This window comes from Danio rerio, chromosome 17, assembly GCF_049306965.1.
Source record: "Danio rerio strain Tuebingen ecotype United States chromosome 17, GRCz12tu, whole genome shotgun sequence".
NCBI classification, from domain to species: domain Eukaryota; kingdom Metazoa; phylum Chordata; class Actinopteri; order Cypriniformes; family Danionidae; genus Danio; species Danio rerio.
The window spans coordinates 26,301,927-26,324,475 of record NC_133192.1 but is presented as its reverse complement, the minus strand read 5'-3'; the positions used below and the strand labels follow the sequence as shown (position 1 = coordinate 26,324,475).

The 22,549-nt window shown below is 36.5% G+C and overlaps 3 protein-coding genes across 14 annotated transcripts in view; 2 read left to right on the top strand and 1 right to left on the bottom strand.

Annotated features, from left to right (window-relative positions):
• dlgap2a (discs, large (Drosophila) homolog-associated protein 2a) overlaps positions 1 to 2,150 on the bottom strand; it is a 249,913-nt gene extending 247,763 nt beyond the window's left edge. For all 11 annotated transcript variants that reach the window (XM_073928550.1, XM_073928553.1, XM_073928556.1 and 8 more), the window contains exon 1: positions 2,056 to 2,150. Coding sequence is in view for 3 of the 11 variants with exons in the window: in XM_073928546.1 (XP_073784647.1) it covers positions 2,056 to 2,073 (18 nt within the window). In the remaining 8 variants the exon portion in view is untranslated. The remainder of the gene's footprint in view (positions 1 to 2,055) is intronic.
• erich1 (glutamate rich 1) lies at positions 1,935 to 13,662 on the top strand. Of its 2 annotated transcripts, none has more exons than XM_068214593.2 (7): positions 1,935 to 2,258; positions 2,536 to 2,592; positions 3,382 to 3,522; positions 3,612 to 3,752; positions 6,758 to 7,123; positions 10,590 to 10,781; positions 12,956 to 13,662. In XM_068214593.2, the coding sequence occupies exons 2-7, from the start codon at positions 2,574 to 2,576 to the stop codon at positions 13,033 to 13,035; spliced, it is 939 nt and encodes a 312-aa protein (XP_068070694.1). In that variant the 5' UTR covers positions 1,935 to 2,258; positions 2,536 to 2,573; the 3' UTR covers positions 13,036 to 13,662. The 2 variants fall into 2 exon arrangements, with proteins under 2 accessions (XP_068070694.1, XP_009291353.1); XM_009293078.5 differs by lacking the exon at positions 1,935 to 2,258 and adding an exon at positions 2,279 to 2,412.
• Positions 13,663 to 20,608: 6,946 nt separating this feature from the next.
• zgc:193593 lies at positions 20,609 to 22,049 on the top strand. Its single transcript, NM_001128717.1, has 2 exons — positions 20,609 to 20,703; positions 21,392 to 22,049. Exons 1-2 carry the CDS (start codon positions 20,653 to 20,655, stop codon positions 21,698 to 21,700), a joined length of 360 nt encoding a protein of 119 aa, NP_001122189.1. The 5' UTR covers positions 20,609 to 20,652; the 3' UTR covers positions 21,701 to 22,049.
• The last annotated feature ends 500 nt before the right edge of the window (positions 22,050 to 22,549 follow it).

The following is a 22,549-nucleotide window of genomic DNA, read 5'->3' as shown; positions in this document are numbered from 1 at the left end:
TTTTGACACTGAAAGCTGTGAAGCAAACTTTCGACAAATTTTCACATGTTTTTGTAGAAGGAGTGTCTTCCTGTTCTTTGCATATTGACATTCCTGATAGGCACTTTTTGCAATAAATGCAAAGCATGGTATCCATACAAATGAATTGAGATATGGTAAATGTTACATTTAAGCATTATTAATTGATGTGTTATTGTGTTTATTTTGGGTGAGTGTTAGATGGTGGTCAGCAGTGGTACAAAGGAACAGATTACAAATACTCAAACTACTGTAATAGAGTAGTTTTTCTCATGAATTGTAATTTACTATAGTAGTTTAAGAATGTGTACTTTTACTTTCTCGAGTACATTTTTAGTGCAGTATCGGTACTTGTACTCCACTATTTTCCTTCAACCTGCAGTCACTACTTTATTTTTTCATGTGTATAGTGATTGGCCGAGCAGAAAAATCAGTCCTGCAATTCCTGTGTGATATTCAATCATAATAAACAACAATATTAAAAGAAACTAAATAATCTTTTCAATGTTTTATAAATGGAGTCAGATAAAACAAGGATAAATATATTAATATTCTAAAACACCTCATAAAAAAATTGGAATCAGATAAGAGTTATGTTAAAGTAAATCAAAATTGTGCACTGGAAAGACCGAACATGCAGTGAACCTTCGTCCACCAGTAGACACCGTCATTGGACTAACTGGCTGGACCTTACACCTTTCCAATCAAATCGCACTTAGAAAGTAAATTGCATCATACTGAACAACCTCAACACATGGGCGCTTTAAATGCAGCAAACTGTTTTAAAAGTATTAAAAGTGTCCAAAGAGATAGCCAAAATCTTTACAAGCAATGACCAAGAGACTGTTTACACAGTCTGAAAATTTCCAAATAGTCTTAAACAATAACTTAATGTACTGCAGAATGTTACGTTTACACACTAGCACAAATTGCATATAAAAGCATCAGCCTTTCACAGCATAACACTCACTACTCCGGAGTCCTTTTAAAAGGGCTACTTTTTACGTATACTTTGAGTACTATTTACGACAGATCCTTTTACACTACTTGAACTACATTTTTGGGCAGGTAATGGTACTTTTACTTGAGTATGATCAGTACTCTTTCCACCACTAGTGGTCAGTGTAATCTACAAGTAATGGAAATCTGCTTGCATAATTGAAATTTCAAACATAATACAAAAAAATCTATATGGTTCAATGTACCAACATATTCTTTTGCTTTAGATTGTTTAGAATACGTTGCTTAAAACGTATGATGGATAAATTGGCAGTTCATACCTCTGTGGCGACCACTGATTAATAAAGGGACTAACCTGAAAATGAAAATGAATGAATGAATGTTTATAATACAGTTAAATAAGGATTAGAGTCTTAGTTTTTAATATTACATGTCACGCTTTGAAAGAAATTACCCTAAATATTCTAATTTTTTCGTTATCGGAGCAGCAAGTAACATAAAACCAAATGACTAAACATCATATCAGTGCAGTCCACAACTACAAAATGTTTGTAGCACATAGGCCTACATTTTTAAGTTTGTATGCATAAGCAGAATACATAATTAGCCATTTTAAACACTGCACTTCGGTTGAACCTTCAGTTAATGGTTATTCATTTAATTGTGTGTGAAGAACATTTTAAAAGATGTATTTATTCCTATAAAGAACATTTTGTAAAACGTAATGATTCCATGGATGTAAATTAAAGGGTCTTTATAGAACCACTATCGCCAATAAACCACCTTTATTTTTTAAAGTTGTTTAAAAGTTGAAAAGTTCAAGAATGTAAATCACAATAAAGTGAAACTTAACTATTAAAATGCAATGTTTTTAAAACAAATATTTAAATGGATAACAAATCAAGTAAAAAAGGGTCCAGGTGATCACATCACGCCTTCTCTCGGCAGGTGAGTTTGCAATTACGAGCTCCACATCCCGCCGCGCACATGCTCACACCTGAGAATAGAGCCTACACTTTTCTGTTGCTTTCTTCAGCAGATTTCAAGACATATGCATGCACAAATTGCTGAACGTACCTTCTTCCACGCTGACATTCTAGGTATTCCTTGAGATTGCGGCTACATTGTAATGATGGCAGGGAAGTTTTGAGTGTGTGTGCTGAGCAGTCGCCGCCCCGCGGGTGCAGATGCGGCTCCCCTGATGCTGCTGCTGTAGCTCCCGTTACCGCCGCTGAGTGGCGCTGTTCAGATGCTACGCGCTCAGCAGCCATGATGATAAGGTCGGAAATAAGACAACGCCACAGTATCTTTTACAGTCTATGAACCACACGAGAAGCGGCACAGGGATTTTTCCAGATTCTTGTATTTGTTGTTCAGATGTGGATTTTCGATATATTTTCTTAGATAGCCTACATGTTTAATTGTGGATTTAAAGTAAATATTTTTTTTTCATTTGAAATGCTTTGAGTTCGGATAATTGCCCTCACCTTCCACTGTGCCTGTTTACATCTATTATACATGTTTTTTATTTTTATCATAATGTGTAATTTTATTTAGGCATGGGTAAAGTGTCGTTTTGAACCTAATCCGCGGATATGTCCGTCAGAAAAGAAGGTATGTAGTAAAACTATTTGTAACGTTAACGTGCAACAAAAACAATTGTTCGAGACACGTGCTTTTGTTGACATTAAATGTTTACAGAATAAAGAATAGATAAAATGGTGTTGTTTTTGTTGTTGTTTGAATGGAAGATTGATTGTTAACTTTTGATAGCATTTTTTAGAGATAAGGATATGAATGTACATTTGACAAGATAACGTTTTGTTTTGAGGTAATGTTTTTTTTTCATTAACACAATTGTACTTTCTCCTTCATATTATATTTTCAAAAAAAGTATTCTTTGCTAATTCTAAATAAAGAACTCTTATTAGCAGCCAATGACTATCAAAGTACATTGTTCAGTCAATTAAATATTGCTAATGATGTTTTGAAGTCATACTTGCATGTTATTACTGACCGAATATTCAAAGTAGCATAGTAAACAATATAGGGACCCTCTCACAAGTTGTCACTGAACGAATGTGTGAATATAAAACCAACTATACTTCAATAAGTTTAGTATGATTATTGAAAAATTACTAACCACAAAAGAGCAGTGTTAGACAATAGAACTGAAAATTAATATAATATAAAGTGTTTACATCAGTTTTTACATTGTGCTTGACTATAAATAATCTTCATTAATTTGATGTTAATGTTTGAAAAGGGTTTAATGATAAATGCATGGTTTTCTCCATCAAGAATAGCCTGCTAGTCCATATCAGAATAGATGAATGTGCTTATCCTTACTGAACTAAAAGACTGAGAATCGATCGATTAATGAAAATAAATGTTTTAACTTAGTATTCCAGTCTAAGGTCCTGCAAAGACTGTATGCTGCAGCACAAGGTCCAAGTGTGTTACAACCTGCTGCACAGGAGAGCAGTGCACTTGCACCTGTGCCACCTGTACAAAAATCTCAGTCCATCCCATCCAACACATCAGGTCTGAGTTTTGCTTCATCTCCAAGTTTTTCAAGTTTTAATAGGGGACCTCACTTCTCACTTGATTTTTTTTTCTGTGTCTCCTTTTAGGTAATGTGAAGAGAACAGCTGTGCAGGGTAAAAAGCTCTACACTGTACTTCCTCCTCCTGAAGGCTACTTCATTACTAGCGGGGATAATTCAGTCACAGTGTCCAATCCAGATCCCACTGACTCTGAGGACAACCCAGCTGGTGAGTTGGTGATTCTGATTAATGTCATACTTTTTCCAAGTCTTGTAAGATTTCAGCTTTTTTCAAGCTTTTTTTTTCAAAAGTTTTTGATCTGAAATTGTTTGAGCTTGTTCAATTTCACCCTCTTCCGTCCCACTTTTATCTCATTACTTTTGTAGTAAAAACAATGATGCGGTCAACAACACTCAAACATCCACAAAACTCCACTTACTGAATTAATACCTAAACATTATGGCTGGTTTTTTTTTAATCTGCTGTACAGATAGGGTTTAATCTTCAAAATCTGAAAGCCTAAGTTTGGTTTGAAAGTGAAATAATAAAAAAATGCAACGTTCTCTTGCCATAAATGATTGCAACAAACCAATGGCATTCAACAAAGTTTTGCTGCTATCAGAACAGAAATGAAAGCTCATGTGCTTCGTATTGTTTCCTATTGTGTCCTGTCATGTTCATATGTAAATTGTGCAAGAAAGATTAGAAAAGGCTTATATATGCATCCTCCGATCGATCCTTCTCTCAAAGAAATCAGGAAAGTGGTTGACAGCAGACAAAAGAAATGCATTAAAGGGCACCTATAATGAAAATCATCTTTTGGAAGCTGTTTGGACAAAACTGTGTGTAGGTATAGTGTGTCCACAGTCATACTGAAGTGATATAAAGACAATAAATCTCTTTTTTAAATATCCTGATGTTAAAATACCATCCAAATCCCTCCCATTTTGAGGCCCACCGCAACGTGACATGGTGTGCGGTTTCCCCGCCCACCGAATTGATTGACAGTAGCATATTAACATGTCTCCGTCGTAACGCATAGTATAGCAAAATGCAACTAGGAATAAAAGATCTGTTCAGCTTGCTGTGATTATCAGTCATCATCAAATGTGATCAAGAATGAGTTTACAAGTTCAAAACATTTTTAAAACAGTGCATATTTGTAATAAATACTGAAAGAAAAATAAAACACTATGTAATTCAACACCATAGCCGCATAGTGTCAGTACAATTATAAAAGAACAATCTTCAATCCCGGTTTGTAAACGTTAAATCAGGCTTATTTTGTACATTAACATAACGGATATCCATACAGCATTGGATATTAATGTGTATCCTGTCATATTTGCATGTAAAAACAGTGCAAAGTTTAACGCGTGCACTGTGTGTCCGTGAACTTTGTAGTGACATGTCTGTCACTGTGCTGTTTATCTGACACAGCCGAGGTGAAGATTGAGGCAGACTCTGATAGACACGGCACTAAAGGCACAGGCAACAAAAACAGCTACAGCTACATTGTGTTCAGAGCAGAAAATTCTTATATTCTGAAGGTACAATAAATAATCTGATGGGTGTTTTGAGCTGAAACTTTGCAGACACATTCTGGAGACACAAAAGACTTATCTTAAATCTTGAAAAATGGGTAAAATAGGAGCCCTTTAAAATACGAGTTGAAAATGGAAATGTAAACTCATTGTTCAACAATAAGATATGCATCTTAATAGCAGGTGTAAACGGTTCGTCAAAGGGCCACCATTTAGGAGTGACAACAAAAAATTACAAGTTTTGATCCTGGCAAATCCTATCAGTAATCTTGCCTAATTATTAGACACTACAGACTTTGCAGCTTTTAATTTTCCTGTTTGACATTTATTTTTTATGCTTATTTTTTAAACTTGAGTGATTTTTCTGTTTATCATAATCAAACCACACCTGTTGTGAATCCAAATGATCAAATCATAAGATTTAGTGGAGCATATTATGAAGCCACTATAATATAGGATAACAGTAGGATCACTATTCACAGTGAAAAGACACTTTTTTTTATCTTTTTGTTTATTTATTTATTTTTATTTGTATTTTTATAATTATTTTTGGGGTTTTTTTTACCTTTAATGGACAGGACAGTAGAGAGTAATGACAGGAAAGGATGGTGAGCAGAGAGAGGGGAAGGATCGGCATAAGACCACAAGGCAGGAATCGAACTCGGGTCGCCGTGAGCACCGGAGTGCATGTGTCAACGCATTTTTCTTTTATTTCTACAAACACAAAATTTCATTTATTTAACAAAATCATGCTACTAACAGGAATCAGGCTCTTCATTTGATCATTTGGGACATTGCATTCCTATTTTTCTGCTTTCTTTTTACATTTATAAGAGCTGGAGAAGTAAGTGTTGAAGCAATCATTTAAAATAAATAAATATTGCACTTGTACTGTGTGAAATAAAACGTGAATTTTGCACAGCCTGTTAGTTCAGGTAAGATATCTGTGCTTTAGCTTTGTGTACTTCAGTCTTCTTTCACTAAAAAAACTCCACAGATTTCTTCCTCCTCCTGTCTTTTTGTTGCTATTGATCTCAATAGACCTCAGTAGACCCGCAGAGCAGCAATAACCTCTGTCTCTCACACACACACACACACACACACGCGCAAACACGCTCTCATACTGTCCGTGTTATCAAGCCTTCCCTGATCCCTCCTTTATTGCAAACGGGTCTCATTGTATGAGCTGTATGCTGATGAGCTGAGTCTTTGGTTCCTGCGGTGTGACACTCAGATGTGCGGTCAGTTTCTCTGCTCTGAATACAGATGAATAAAATCAATAGCTCAGCACAACTCAGTGTGTTTGTATAGTTCCGAGGAGCTTGAAAAGCCTGCAGAAAAATACTGAAAGGGCAAAGGGATATGTGTGTATGTGCGTGAGCCATCCACTTTCGTAATTGCGTCTTACAGAGTGTGTCCATATTTCTTGTAAGTTGCTTTTTATTTGAGCTAGTCTACCAAGAGCATAAATGTAAATATAATGAGGCTGTAACTGAAGTCATTCAGCTCTTATAGTGAATTTATATAACTCGGTTCATGAGAAATCAGCCACTTTAAACCTCTTTCTCCAGAGAATAGAGCCTGATGCCTGTCGGATTTAAAACGCTTTTTTGTAATAATTCTAATACTGTGAGAAAATCTGTAATCCTGCATGCCATTAGCCCTTTTTTTATTATTTGGATCTTTCAGATGCTGGTGATCATGAGTTACATAAGAAGAGGAAAAGGAGGAGAAAGAAAAAAGTGTTTCCCAGTGCTACAGCAGAAGTATCCACCCTTCCAGCAGAGGGCGATGTTGAGGGCCAGGAAGATGTTGCACTTCCCCATGATGGAGATGACACTGGAAGCTCATTGAGCACAGAGAGACTGAGCAAGAACAGAAAGAGGAAGATGAAGAAGAAACGCCACAAAGAGAAACTCCTCGCCCTTGGACTGGTGCCTCAGACGAGAGCTGTCGAATTCACATTCGCACAGAAAGATGAGGGGAATTCAGAGGAGGTGCTAGACTTTCTTCAGACAACCTTGGAGATCTACCTCTCTGACCGCAAGTCCTCTGGTAAAAATGTTTAATAAACTTTAAAAAATCCGTTTTTATCTGTTTTATGGAGTCAGTCTTGGGCAGGGGTGGGCAAACTCGGTCCTGGAGGGCCGGTGTCCTGCACAGTTTAGCTCCAACCCCTAATCAAACTCGCCTGCTTAGATTTTTGTGATCTTAAAGACACTGATTAGCACGTTCAGGTGTTTTTGACTAGTGTTGGAACTAGGGATGGGAAGATTAATCGATATGTATCGATACGCGGTCATGCGCGTGCACCATGCGAGTGCATCGGTTGAGCAGCAGAGGATGAATGAAATTTTGGAAGCAAATCGAGATGCATCGGTTTTTGCGAGATGCATCGGTTTTTCCGAGATACAGCTTATTTTTTTAATATAGAATGTATTTTTTATTTATTAACAAGTGTTGTCAACCTGTTTTTGGCGCATAATTTAATCGACCTACATAAAGTAAGCCTTAGCAACGGATTTGCGGATGTGTACACTCACACTACAACTCAGTGTATCAGGTGTGCGGATGAAGCTAGTGGTGCGCCCTCAGAAAGCGCGAGAAGCAAAACAAACATTTTATTCCCCACTGAGTTTTAAATCTAAAGTATGGCAACATTATGGATTTAAGGATGGACGACTTGACAGGACAGATGCAATTTGCAAAATGTGCCGCGCATCTATAAAATACGCGGGCAGTACGAGTAATCTGAAATCTCACTTGAAGCGGCGCCACGGTGTTGTTGTGAAAGCATTGTGAGAAAAGCATTGCAAGTTTTTTTTTTCTATGCGCAAAAGTTTTGTGCGCTCTATGCCAATAACGGATGTTATTGCATTGTTCATCTGCAGGGCCGGAGCAAGCTGAACTTCTGCTCTAGGCAGAGGACGATCACGCCGCCCTCAACCCCAATGTGAAAATGAAAGTGACCGGTTATGAAAATGAAGTGACGTGTCGCGGACCTCTATTCTGCCGCCCTATGCGCGGATATAACTGAGGACGCGCGGGTGTCGCGGACCTTTATTCTGCCGCCCTATGCGCGGATATAACTAAGGACGCGCGGGTGTCGCGGACCTCTATTCTGCCGCCCTATGCGCAGATATAACTGAGGACGCGCGGGTATCGCGGACCTCTATTCTTCCGCCCTATGCGCGGATATAACTGAGGACGCGGGTGTCGTGGACCTCTATTCTTCCGCCCTATGCGCGGATATAACTGAGGACGCGCGGGTGTCGTGGACCTCTAGTCTTCCGCCCTATGCACGGATATAACTGAGGACGCGCGGGTGTCGCGGACCTCTATTCTGCCGCCCTATGCGCGGATATAACTGAGGACGCGCGGGTGTCGCGGACCTCTATTCTGCCGCCCTATGCGCGGATATAACTGAGGACGCGCGGGTGTCGCGGACCTCTATTCTGCCGCCCTATGCGCGGATATAACTGAGGACGCGCGGGTGTCGCGGACCTCTATTCTTCCGCCCTATGCGCAGATATAACTGAGGACGCGCGGGTGTCGTGGACCTCTATTCTTCCGCCCTATGCGCGGATATAACTGAGGACGCGCGGGTGTCGCGGACCTCTATTCTGCCACCCTATGCGCGGATATAACTGGGTGTTGCGGACGCCGCCCTCTCTATACTGCCGCACTAGGCGGTTTTAAACACCTCCTCCTGTTAATTTTTATTTAATTATAATAATAATAATATTAATAATAATAATGATAAAAATAATGGGTGTCACGGTGGCACAGTAGGTAGTTTGACCACCTCACAGCAAGAAGATTGCTGGTTTGTTATATTTTTATTAGCCTGTTGTTTACAGTGACAGTGATGTTTCAACGCAGCATAACACTGCTAGTTCACCACCTTAAGTTTTGAATAATCAGTGGCAAAATATATCTTTGTAAAACTTGTTTTCATAGTTAAAGTTAAATCACAATTCTTGTTGTGCAATGCTCAACCTTTATGTTGAAAGAGTGCAAATATATATATTTTAATATATATTGCACTTATCCATTCTGTTTATCTTGAAAATACTTAAATAATATGTGCTATATGTTCTAAAATGGCCCTCTACTGTAAACTGACACTCTGGCTCTGAGAGAAGAGCCAGTTTGTAAAAAAAAGTCTTGGTGTTGCTTGGTTAATAAATAATCAAACTCATTCAATGGCACAGCATCCTCTTTCACATCATCTCATAAACTTGATTTAATTAGTTAGTGCTGAATTATCGCATCGTATCGTGATATGGGTGTGAATCGTGTCGCATCGCAATATGTCATAAATGTAACGCTAATATATCGGATCGTATTCTTTGTATCGAGATGCGTATCGGATCGGCATTATAGCTTAGATGCCCAACCCTAGTTGGAACAAAACTCTGCAGGGACACCAGCCATCGAGGATCAAGTTTGCCCATCCCTGGTCTAGGACCATATATACTTGCAAAATAAAAGAAAGTTAAGCAAAAAAAAATAAAGTATTGGGCAAAAAAATTATAAATGCAAATCTCAAAACCAATCAAGCATACTATAAACCTTTTTTTCTAGAAAAAATCCTTTCTTTGAAAGGATCGTTTTAATCTACTTTACATGCTTTAAACGTCTTTGAGCTAATAATGCTGTTGATCAGCACCACCTCCTGGACTGATTATTTACAAAATGCAACCTAATAGGAATGAAAAACAACATCTGCGAGTCATTTACATTTTGTGCCATTTAAATAGAGCCTTGTCATCACAAAATTAATCATTTTCTCTTTTTTTCAAAAAAACTGTTTGACACACACATACTGTGCCAATGCTACCGCAGTGATCAGTTGCATCGTGTGTGTGTGTTATGTGTGTGTGTGTGCACATTGAAGACCTGCCGAGTACAGTAAAGCTGAACACTGAAACTATTACAGCGTCTGATCTGACGGCAGACACTGAATTAGGAGAACATTTTTCTATTACCCTTAAACTGCATCTGACGGAAGTATAATGGCTTTGACATCCGTCTTTCAAAATCAAAGTTGTGGATGACACATAAAATGGTATTGTCAACCATTTTCGGATCAAGATTTACCTGTTGTAAATGCTGTAAACAGAACTTCAAAGCATCCTACTGAAAGACGCTGGATGCTATGGCGCCTGAATTTTGTTTCGGTGTCAAGTGATTCTTAAGAAATCATCTTGATATGCTTGTTTGGTTTTGATTCTTGCAGGAATACAAAGTTAAAATATAAAATATTTTTAGCAATGTGTTTTTTTTTATCAATTTAATGAATTTTTGCTGAATCCAATTCTACTGTAGATATCTTTTTAAAAACAAATTCTTACAAACATCACAATCAAGTCATCTTTACTTAAATTCTTACAATATCAATCGTATCAAAGCTGTTAAAAAAGAAAAAAAATTAACAGTATAGTCAAAAATTTGAACAGTAAAATGTAATATAATGTAATAATTTAAATGTACTGTATTTTTCAACTCTTCTTATCAGGCTCCAGTGTAGAAAGTAGCCCCCGTCTCTCGCTTTCTGCAGCAGAGGCTCTATTTTCTCGTCTCTCAGACTCAACGCTGCCCCCTGCTGAGATCTCCAGGCTGTGTGGCCTCAGGGCTTTACTGGTGAAAAATGAAGCACAGTTAAAATCACAGTTGGAACAGTTCAAAGGCACAAGCACTTTACCTGCAGGTAAGTGAGGGCCATATCAGAACATAAAAATACAGTATGTATTTTAATTTTTAATAATGGCTGTAAACACTAGACTATAATTCAGATGAAGGGGTGATATTAGCCACCAATAAGATGGCCTGAAAATACACTACAGTTCAAAGCTTACACATTAAATAGATCAAAAGGAACAGTAAAAACATTTTTTACACAAAAACTTGTAAATACTTAAAAAATAAAAAAAAAATCTTTGTGGTCAGCATGCTTTTTATAAAAAAACCTGATCAAAGATGCTTTGAAAGTTGCAGTAAAGCAAAAATAATTATATAATTCACATAATAGCTGCATAACATTTTTACAAACCTATATAAAGCAGCACAACTGTGTTAATGTATTCATTCAAAAAATGACAAAAATTGTAAAAAAAATAATGTAAATCTTAATTTTTGTGTCATATTTTGTTTTACTTTTTTATTTTTATGTGCAAAACACTTTAACTTCATATTACGTCATAAGCCAATGATAATAATATATCATATTGCTTTTAAATGTTTATTGTTTGCTACTTCTTTTGTGTGTTCTGTATATTGTGCACCAGTTAGTGTACAAGTGTTCAATTCCCCGACCAAAGTCGAGGGCGCAGATATGGTTTTGACATTGGCGGTGACCAAATTTGACACCAACTCCCACCCCCGAAAAAAAGTGTCAATTATAAATGTATAGTGACATCACATTTAAAATGTCAAGTGAAATGAATGTCTGACAAAAAGATTTAAATCTGACAAAAAGTTTAATAAAGACATCCGTTTACTGAGGGCTTATTTGTGCATAATTGCTTACCACCACATCTAAACACATTTTTAATATTGTAATTAAGTATAATATTGCCATTTATGCACTTTAAGCTAAAAATGACTTTACATGTCCGTGTTCTTTTCCTTCTCTGAGTGTGTAAACAGAACGGAATGTTTTATTTTGCAATAAAAAAAAAACACTTAAATAAGTAAATCAACTACAATTAGTAATCGAACAACATTCAGTCAAGCATGTCTTGTGGTGCAAAAGTAAATTGACATGATTTTACTTTGACAAGGAATGAATGCAGACTTCTGGAAAGGGGGAGGCATATGACACAATAATAACCATTTAAGCTAGATTGTTGCTTTTTCATAATCCAAATTCGAAAACAAATTTTTCATTAAATTGCACATCCATGTTTACTATTACAGTAGACTTGTACTGTAGCGAACTTGACTCCAAGTGACTGACACTTTCCTTTGAAATGCAGCTGTTTATGTCCATGTCTCAACTGAGTTTTAAGCCTGACTGGAAAATTTCCACAAAGCATTTTTTTTTTTTTTTGGTGGCGATTAAATTATTGGTGGGGACATTTTAATAATCTGTGGATATTGGTGGGCAAACGTCCCTTCTGTCCATGCTAATTCTACATCCTTGGCCAAAGTATAGTTTAAGAAAAAGCCTGAAAAAGGTCACGATCAGTCAAAAATGACTGAAAAGAAACATAAGTCAGATTTTGCTTTCGAATTATGGTACAACAGAAGCATTAAAAAAGGAAAAAGACAGACTAATGAAACTGGCCTTGACAAAATAAAATTGTATCAACAGTTTTGTCCAGGTCTGTTTATATAAACAAATCAGTGTTTACAATGAATGTGCCCTTACTATTTTTGCTGTGTGTGCTTGTGAAGTCACATTAGACCTTAATACGATTACTTGCTTAATGAGATGTTTTACTGAGGAGCTACAAGCACTCGGCAGATTCAGGACATTCCAAACAGGTGTCCATGGTGATTCTGTCTCCAGGACAACCACGGGACATACCATTTATCCATTTTTTTTTCCCCAAACACCATTATTTCCACCAGTACATGCAGAGGGTCATCGATGATGTTAGTCTTTTATTGCTGCCATGTCCTTTCCATATGACTTCCTTATACCAAATCACTGTGTAAATGCATGAACAAGGGTACATTTCAGTAGCTTTGTATTTTTATTTAGCCATTTTTTAACCAAGTTGATCCTATGATGATTTAAATCTCATTTACAAGAGATATCTAAAACGAATATAAACCAAACAGGAGGTAGCATAACTGCATAAAAACAAAGCAAATATCATGGAAACACATGCCAGCAGGTAACAGCGTGCTCATTTCTTTCTCTTTCTTCCCTTCCAGATGAGGTTTCAGTAGTCTGCTCTCTCGTTGAGTACTGGCTGACAGAAATTCTGCCCATGCAGAGCGAACAGAAGACGTGACGCCTCCAGATTCAGCGTCTAAGAGGAAAACCCCTGTGAACAAGCAGCAGGTCTCTGATTGTAATATCTCATTATGAAAGAGATATTCACCCATGCTGTTTTATAGTGAAGGAATTTAAGAAACGCAAGATCAATCGGCTGCGGCAACAAATTGGCCTCCTTTTGAAAACCCAGACTGATGTATTCTAGTTTATCTTGCCTTTGCATTAGTAATTACTCATGAAAAATATATTTCTGCACATTTTTTGCTTTTCATCGGGCTGGCATACACTTTGAGAGGACGTTTCGAATGTATGTTTGTTGCAAGAACAACGCTAGATTGACCGTGACGCTGGATCATGGGACTTCCACAGCTCATTATGAGGAGTCTGTGCTTTAGCCTCTTAGTGACTAATTATCTTAACCTCGGGACGTCAGCAGGTCCTCGCTGATCTCAGAGACTGTTTGGATCATGACATTTAAGCTTTTGCGCTCTAGACTGCTCATTAACATTATTTTACCGAAACAGAGCCTTGTTTACGTTGTTTTTTTCTCCTTTGAAATGAGATACTTTTGGGGGTTGATGTGAAAAGCCACTGTGGCCATCGGTAAATCTGTCTATAAAGTTTTTAAATGAATTATTCACAAGAGGAAATTAGTTTTTGCTAATTCTTTAAAAACAAGGACTCCAACAGAACAAACATATACACCTGAATATTATACATTAAATTCAGACTTACATTTCAACATATACTGACAGTTATTAGGGTCAAAGTTGAGACGTCCCATTTTGGAGTCCAGATCAAATCAATGTTACAACAGTGGATTTGTATACATAGAAAACATATTAGATGCAATTGTAATGTTTTTAGGCAAGACAAGTTAATTTATGTAGCACATTTCATATACGGTGGTAATTCAAAGGGCTTTACATTAATAGGAACAAAAAAGACAAGTATTAGAAAATTATAAATAATAAAAACATTAAAATGAGTTTTTACAGGTTAAAACACAAGAGGTTCAAGAATGAAAAAAGAAAAGAAAGACATAATAGTGGGATCTGTCTGACGTAGGACAGTGCTCATTCAGTAAAGGCACAGCTAAACAGATGTGTTTTAAGTCTTGGTTTGAATTAGAAATGTTGGAGCACATCTGATCATTTTTGAAAGCTGATTCCAGCAACAGGGGCGTAGTAGCTGAAGGCAGATTCACCCTTGCTTTGACGGAACCCTTGGAATTTCTAATAGATGTGATCCTAAAGATCTGAGTTATCTGTTAGGTTTGTGTTCAGTGAGCATATCTGTAATGTATTGAGGTCCTTGGCCATTTAGTGATTTAGAGACAAGTAATAATACTTTAAAATCTATTCTGAATGTGACTGGGATTCAGCGTTCTGGATGAGCTGCAACTGTCAGACTGGGTTTTTAGGAAGGCCATTGAGGAGTCCATTACAGTAATCCACCCTGCTGCTGATAAAAGCATAAACAAGTTTCTTAAGTCCTCACTGGAAACAAAGTATCTGATTCCTGCAATGTTTTAGAGATAACAGTATGCTGATTTAGTTTCTGCTTTGACATGACTACTGAAGCTCATATCTGACTCTAGAATAACAAGATTCTTGACCTTGTATAAGTTACATGAAAATAAAAAGCTAAAATATGAAATAATGCTCTAAAAATTATATTGAAAAAAACTGATAGTCATCTAACAGTCTGTGGCATCATCAAAAGTCTCCTTGAGTTTTTTATATTTTATATTCAAATATTTAATGATTTCACATTTTCATTTTGTGGTCACATCGTCAGTTGTCATTTATATGTGGATTTGGCCATGTATCCTCATGTTCGTGTGGGTTTCCTCAGGGTGCTCCGGTTTCCCACACAAGTCCAAAAACATGTGGCATATGTGAATTGGGTAAGCTAAATTGTTCGTAGTCTGTGTGTGTAAATGAGTGTGTATAAATGTTTCCCAGTAATGGGTTGCAGCTGGAAGGGCATTTTCTGCGTAAAACATATGCTGGATAAGTTGTAGGTTCATTCCGCTGTGGTGACCCCAGATTAATAAAGGGACTAAGCCGAAAGGAAAATTAATGAATGAATGTTTTGGTCACCTAAAAAGTTCATTCATTCATTTTCTTTCAGCTCAGTCCCTTTGTTCATCAGAGTTCGTCACAGTGGAATGAACCATCAACTTATCCATATGTTTTACGCATGCCCTTCCAGCTGCAACCCATTACTGGAAAACCCCCATACACTCTCACATTCACACACATACACTACGGTCAATTTAATTTATTCAATTCACATATACAGCATGTCTTCGGGAAAAACCACACAAACAAGGGGAGAACATGCAAACCTCACACAGAAATGTCAATTGGCCCAGCCGAGACTCGAAAAGCTACCTTCTTGTTGTGAGTGCTAACAACTGAGCCACCGTATCGCACACCTAAAAAGTTGAAATACCAAACATATATTCAAAACATTTTATTACCAAAGTTCTATCCATGTAAAATCCTCATTCAGAGGAATATAGACCATTTTGAGAGAAGTAAAGAATAACAATGGTCCCAACGTATTTCCTGTTTCACATTTTACATTTTCATAGCTTTCAAGAGTCCAAAAAGGTCCACATTTTGATAAATAATGGAATGACGACTGTTTTAATGATAAGTTGATTGAATTGCCTCTTGTTACAGTTTTGAAATAGTTTTACAATAAACAGCAAATGTTCATGGTCCAATGACATCCCCACATTGAAATGGTCTATACCTGTGTCATTCAGCATAAAAAATATAAAACAATTATTCTGACTTAATGAATTATTTAAAAAAAATAAAGTGATAATATATTATACTAATTGTTTCATAAAGATTATTTTCACTTGCTTACAAAAATATAATGCAGGCAAATGTTTAATACCTAGTAGTTAGAAAGATAGGAGAAAAGTAGATTATAAATACCAAAATCAAACAAAAAGTGCTCAAAGGGTAGCTTAATTAATATGTTAGTGCTATTTGGGTAAGGGATTCATTAGAATAAACAGCAAAAGTAAGTCCAAGGCAGTCAAAAAATGTAGGAAAAAATATAAAAATGCCTTTTACTGACAAGGCTATTCCTTAAAACTGCGCATTTCAGCGAACACTTGCTTTCATCATGATAACAGAGATCGTGTGCATCTGGAGTTTCTTTTGAACACTATGGTCTCATGACTCATTAGAATATCCAAACAATACCAAAACCATATGTTGAACACAAGGTCAACTCAACAATCATTAATAATTCAGCATTGAGAGAAAAAGAATTAATAATGAAAATAAAATAAAGAATAAAACGTATAAAAAAATAAAGGTATTTATTTATGTTACACAACATAACTCTCAAATAATACAAAGTGGATGTATATAGAATGAAACCACAACAAAATGTATAGATAATCAAATAAACTAGTATAGTGTACAAATATGTATTTTTCGAGCGCCTCCGACTTACTTTTGCTGTGGAACATAAATACTTTGTACATTTTGAGGTTGCACTTTGGCCTTTGTATGCATTTAATGTCATCAAATGACTCCTGTCCCAAATATTCTGTATATTGCAATTGTGTAAAAACACTTTTCATCTTTGGACAATATATAAATTCTCATGTTTACAGCACATACATTCATTGTATATTAATAACTGGTATTCATAGCATTTCAAATTTTAATTTTAGTTGGCACCAATGAATTCTGATACACACTTTTATTTGCCCGAGGTTTTCCAAAACTACAATTAAAAGTGTGTAAAGATAGTTTTTTTTCTAAGATAAAAACAAATGTGTCCTTGTTTTTTTGTGACTTTGATGCGTACGTGCATCAAGGGCAATGCACTACATGCTAGATACATTTAAATGGATCCGATGGCTTACCCATGACGTCAAGGAAGGATGACTTTAGCTGTGCAAACATCACTAGACTGTCCATGTCTGTTCTGCTAATCTGAAATACACCAGGGAACCCACAACATAGGCTTGTATCCCATTATAGGATCTAGACATAGCATACGTTTTTTTCATGCATCCCATTCGCTTACAGCATTCAGAAATAAGGACCCTGCTGTTTCTCTCAGAAATGTTTCCTTACACCTGCTGGAATATGGAGCGGAAGACACAGCAGGTGTGATCGTGAAATTATGGCATCTGAAATGAGCAGAATAAAATAGCTAATTATCTTGTTTCAGCAATAAACGTGGCATATCATCATACTAAAGGCTCACTGCATCTTTAATATCACAGTTTAATGGTTTGTGATTTATGGATTCAAATTTGAAAGGCAATCCTGCAGATTTATGCCACTCATAAGTGCTAGAAACTCTATTTAAGTTAATCATACTAAATGATCTGCCTCTGATTTGTCAATTTCCAATGAGGACCTGATCTCACAGTCTCTATACTGCTCTGCTACATTTTTTATATAACTTAAAATGTTATAGAATATTATTTAAATATTACAGAAGATCTCAAAAAATCTTTAAAAAAAATTGATAGATAAACTACCTGACAAAAGTATTGTTGCCACTCCAAGTTTTAGGAACAACAAATAATAGCTTGACTTCTAGTTGATCATTTGGTTACAGAAGTGGCTTATAGAAAAGGCAAAGGCCTCTAGATTATAAATAATAAATTATGGTCATGCCTTGATTTTTAATTATTTCATTAGGACAGTAAGGTCTGACTTTGCTTACACAAAAGTCTTGTCACTTAACAGAAATAATGTACAGTATAGAACAGGGGTCGCCAATCTCGTTCATGGAGGTCTGATGCCCTTGCCTCAACAGACCTGCCTGGGTGTTTCAAGTATACCTAGTAAGACCTTGATTAGCTCGTTCAGGTGTGTTTGATTAGGGTTGGAGCTAAAATCTGCAGGACACCGGACCTCCAGGAACACGTTTGGTGATCCCTGGTATAGAAAATAAAGTCATGGTGCAGTGGAAAAAGAATGAATAACTGACTCAAATAGCTTATTAATAAATCTCATTAACTTATTAATAAAACTTAAATCTTATTAATAGATTAAAACTTATTAGTTCATCTGGAATGGCAAAGAAATCGTTCTTGCAGGACTCCCAGAGTTCATTAAGATTCTTTGGATTCATCTTCCTCCTTCATCTTACCCCAAACATGCACAATAATGTTTATGCCTGGACATTGGGCTGGCCAATCCTGGAGCAACTTGACCTTCTTTGCTTTCAGTAGCTTTGATGTGGAGGCTGAGGTGTAAGCTTGTACTATTCTGCTGAAGAATTTGCCCTCTCCTGTGGTTTGTAATGAAATGGATAACACAAATGTCTTGATCCCTCAGGCTGTTGATGATGCCATCAACTCTGCAGATCTCTCGCACACCCCATACTGAATGCAACCCCAAAACATTTTTTTTTCTTCACCAAACTTGACTGATTTATGTGAGAATAGATGGATGGTTGGATGGATCTCAACTTTTGAGAAGCTTAAACTTAAAATTTTTACTCAGAGAAGTCAGAGAAAGTCAGTTAGCATGTTTCTAGCATGATTAATATTCATGATTAATATTAACATTTGCAATATATAACAATTCTTATTCAAATTATTGAATCTGATTGGGTAAAAGCAATCTTCTATATCAATCTTCTGCAATATTCATATCATCACTGAGCGTCTTCTCACTCGCACATCACTTCACACACAGCGACTACAAAGCAGAATGACTAAACTCACTAGTCTTAGATCACACTAAACATTTTTCAACTTTAAGATAAGAATGTAGTTGTTTAAATGTCAAATGTGCAGTTTATATTTATAAGGATATTGCCTGTTTGAAAGTGTTTTTTGAGTGATTTTGGAGATGAAACTTCCGGCAAATCATCGGTTTTTCAGTGTTCTCATTGCCCAAAAAAACAGTAAAATGGCCATTTTTACATAATGTCCAAGTCCAGTTTTTGACTGTCATAGAGACTGCCATAGAGACATCTGGGTTGATTTATATCACTCACATTGGCAAGAAGCTTTGATGTATCATCACTAAGCTGTCAATTGTCCCCATAGCAGGTAGGGTAAGGGGTGGGAATAGGTGAGCCCATTCGAAAGCATTGCATGCAGCTCAGACTGCATCTGCACCGAGTCTGCAGCCAAAACCCTCTCAACCTAGCAATCATTTAAAAACAGCAATATCTCTACATCAGAACATAGTATGGATCTGGGTATTGGCTCGTTTGACTCATGCTAGCAAATGGGATTTATGGGACTTTGTGTGTACTATGCAAGGTAACAATGATAAGCCAAGTACTAGTAACGATTAGCTACATGCTATTAATGATTATCTAAGTGAAATAACATATGCTAGAAATACCTACTATATAGGCAATAGTATTAGCATTTGATCAAACATGTACACAAGCGTTGTTATTTAAAATTACTGTGCTTCCTGCCAACTGCCATTCCCAGTCCTAGCAAAGTCACGTTGACTTTCTTAAGCCAACATCAAAGTTCGTCAATGAACTTTAGGTTGTAGTTAGTTTTAGTATGCACCTTTTGGATGAGACATTAAACTAAAGTCCTGACTCTCTGTTAAAAACCCCATCACACTTCTCTTAAAGAGTAGGGTTGTAACCCAAGTGTCCTGGCCAAATTCCTTCTCTCAGCCATCCTTGTCCATCATGGCCCTCAAATCATCCCCATCCACTGAATTGGCTCTATCTCTCCCATCACATCCTCCAAGTGGATACTGCACACTGGTGGCGATAAGGAGAGACCCCCTACAAGTGTGAAGCGCTTTGGATGTATGGTCATTACATTACATTAGCATTTTGAAATAGGGTTTCTAATAGATTTACACATTTCTCACATGAATTAACATTTGAAGTATGTTTTGTATACTGTTAGTGTGCTTTAGCATGGTTAGCTTATTGTTAGCATTGAAATAAATTAACATGAAGCGTGCACAAATTAGGAAAAACTAGTTTCTAACACGGTTACCATCATTTTAACATTAAATAACATGCAGTTAGCATACAGTTAACATAAATTAGCTGTGTTTACAATATAACTGGTAAGCATTATCATCTTGAATAAGCATGTTTTGCATATGACCCCTCAGAAAAGTTGTTGCCTCAGTCCATTATCAACATAAGGTTACCTACAGTAATTACCATCTAATTTGATCATTTATTTTCTTGTTTTATTTACTTTTTGTGTACAGTCTATTGTGACTTTTGGTTTGTTTTGTTTAATGTTTCTTGTTGATGCTTTGGTTTTAGTTCAGATAACTGGGTCGCATCTGATCTGTGCTACTTGACTTCACAGTCATTTCCGGCTTTACACATGTCGAGCTATAGCAGAATGTTGTCCTTCACAACAACTTAACCTCGCAGCCCTTGCTGTCTCCCCTGTCGTCATAGCTAGCATGTCCATGTGCGTGCTAGCCTCTTTTGGTAATCTCATTGAAAAGGAGACAGACAGACAGATGGGGACTGTCTATATAAGCACAGATCAGAGGAAGACGGTCACAGATCCACTTCTACCCGAGTGAGCTAAAGCATCTTTCTATCAGAAAGGAAAGAAACAAGGAACCATAGGAATAGGTGCTGCCAACAAACAAACATCTGAGGCCTTGACAAACTTGATATGATTTTTGGTTTCCCACGTCCTACTGCAGGATACATTCGTTACTTGCAGGTGAGTGAGAGAGTCTGTACAGATGTGCAGGTTATAAAATTGAAAATACAGGTTACACTTTATGATAAAATTCTATTAAGTACATTTGTTAACTTGAACTAACAGAAAACACATCTAATACATTTTGCTAGTGTTTACTGTAACATTTAGTTATACATTATTAAATTTAAAAGTTGTATCTTAACATTTAATGGACTAAAGCTAAAGTTTTTTATTAAGTGAAATTAGTTAAGATTAATAAATAATGTAATAAACGTATTACTTTTTGTTAACTAATGGGACTTTAGTGTAAGTCTGAACATATTCATATGTTTATAATTGTTCATATGTGAAATATGTGTAGCTATACCTGAATTAGAGCAGTACTTTAGTGCTAAACACATGAAGCTGATTAGATATTGAAGTAATACTGAATACTTGTTTTTCCAACATTCCATACGGTCCAATTTCAGTCATTATTATAACAGATTAAGCCTTTAATTAGCCATTATTACATGAGAGTATTGTTTGATGCAATTACAACCCATTTTAAGCAGTTAAAGAATTATCACGATTTACTTTAGTGCGTTCAGTAATTGTTTTCAATATTTACTAACATTAACTAATGAAGGTGCTCCTACTTATACATGACTTAAAAGTTGATGTCTGTCATCATTCAAACTAACCATGATTTTTGACTCTCTTCCAGACGTCAGCCGTACAAACAGTGACCAGCAAGTTCCAGGATCTCATATTGCCCCGGGTGGCTGTTGTTTTGGGTGCTTTGGGTATTGCGATGTCTGGCTACAGCTCTCGCCAACTCACTTTTCACCACCGACCATCCACCCGCATCCTGCAATGGATGTCCAGACCTGCCATGAATGCCGATAGTCCTGGATCCCCATCAGCTAAAGCCCGTCTGGCTCCGGCCAATGCTGGCATGGCATCCATTAAAAATGACCAACAAGAAGAACCAATCAAAAACATCAGTGACACCCAGCAGCCTGTGAAGACATAAGCTGGCATATGAATAAGAAGAGACTTGTGAGGTCTTACTATGTAAGATGGAGCATAGTCAACCATCTAGTCAAAAGTGATTTGGACAGTGCCTTTGTGAAAGAAAGCGGGTTTGCCCTGAGTAGTTTGTGTTTTTTTGATCAAATTTGTAACAATGGTTCAGGAGATGTGACTAATTGTTCATTATCTGATGAGTCATTTACTGAATTGGCATCCTTGTAAAATTGCATTTTATTTAAATGTGTGTAATTTCACCGAGGAGTATTGTATGATGATGTCATGCAACATTGTAAACTTCACTTCATTTTAATATGCTGAATCAAGGCCACACACCAGGCATGATTTGCACATCTGTGAATGACAAGTTTATTTACAGTCACAATAACACCCACTATGACAGGCATGTTCCCTAAGCTAAATCACTTCCTGCGGATTAGTTCAGTGAATATATTTATTAAAGCTTGTTAATGAGGTGTAAACATACAGGTAGACTTTGAGTGAGTCAGAAGCTGCTTAAACTGATTGATTCTCAGCTCGTCTAGAGAGAATATGGCATTATTAAACAGTACTGTATGCACACAGAATGCAACTAAATGTAGACATTTCAATGTTCTTATACATTTTGTATTATTTATAATCTTTTTAAATACTTATTTTAGTGGTTTTTATATTGCTGCTGCAGTTTTCTAGAGCCCTGATCCTATAAGATGTGCATTTAGAAGTGTATGCATTTACCTTTTATGCGAATAAAAAACAAAATTCAATTATTCTTTTTCTTTTTTATTTCAAAGCCATAGATTATTATGATACTCTGTTGAAAAAAAAAGTTTCATTTGTTTCTTCTATTGCA

Bases quoted from the DNA above. Each gene is read 5' to 3' on its own strand.
- zgc:193593 (NM_001128717.1), top strand. From the start codon at position 20,653: ATGATTTTTGGTTTCCCACGTCCTACTGCAGGATACATTCGTTACTTG. The intron at 20,704-21,391 runs GTGAGTGAGAGA...ACTCTCTTCCAG, and splicing joins GATACATTCGTTACTTGCAG to ACGTCAGCCGTACAAACAGT.
- erich1 (XM_068214593.2), top strand. The intron at 3,523-3,611 runs GTCTGAGTTTTG...GTCTCCTTTTAG, and splicing joins CATCCCATCCAACACATCAG to GTAATGTGAAGAGAACAGCT. The intron at 3,753-6,757 runs GTGAGTTGGTGA...TGGATCTTTCAG, and splicing joins CTCTGAGGACAACCCAGCTG to ATGCTGGTGATCATGAGTTA.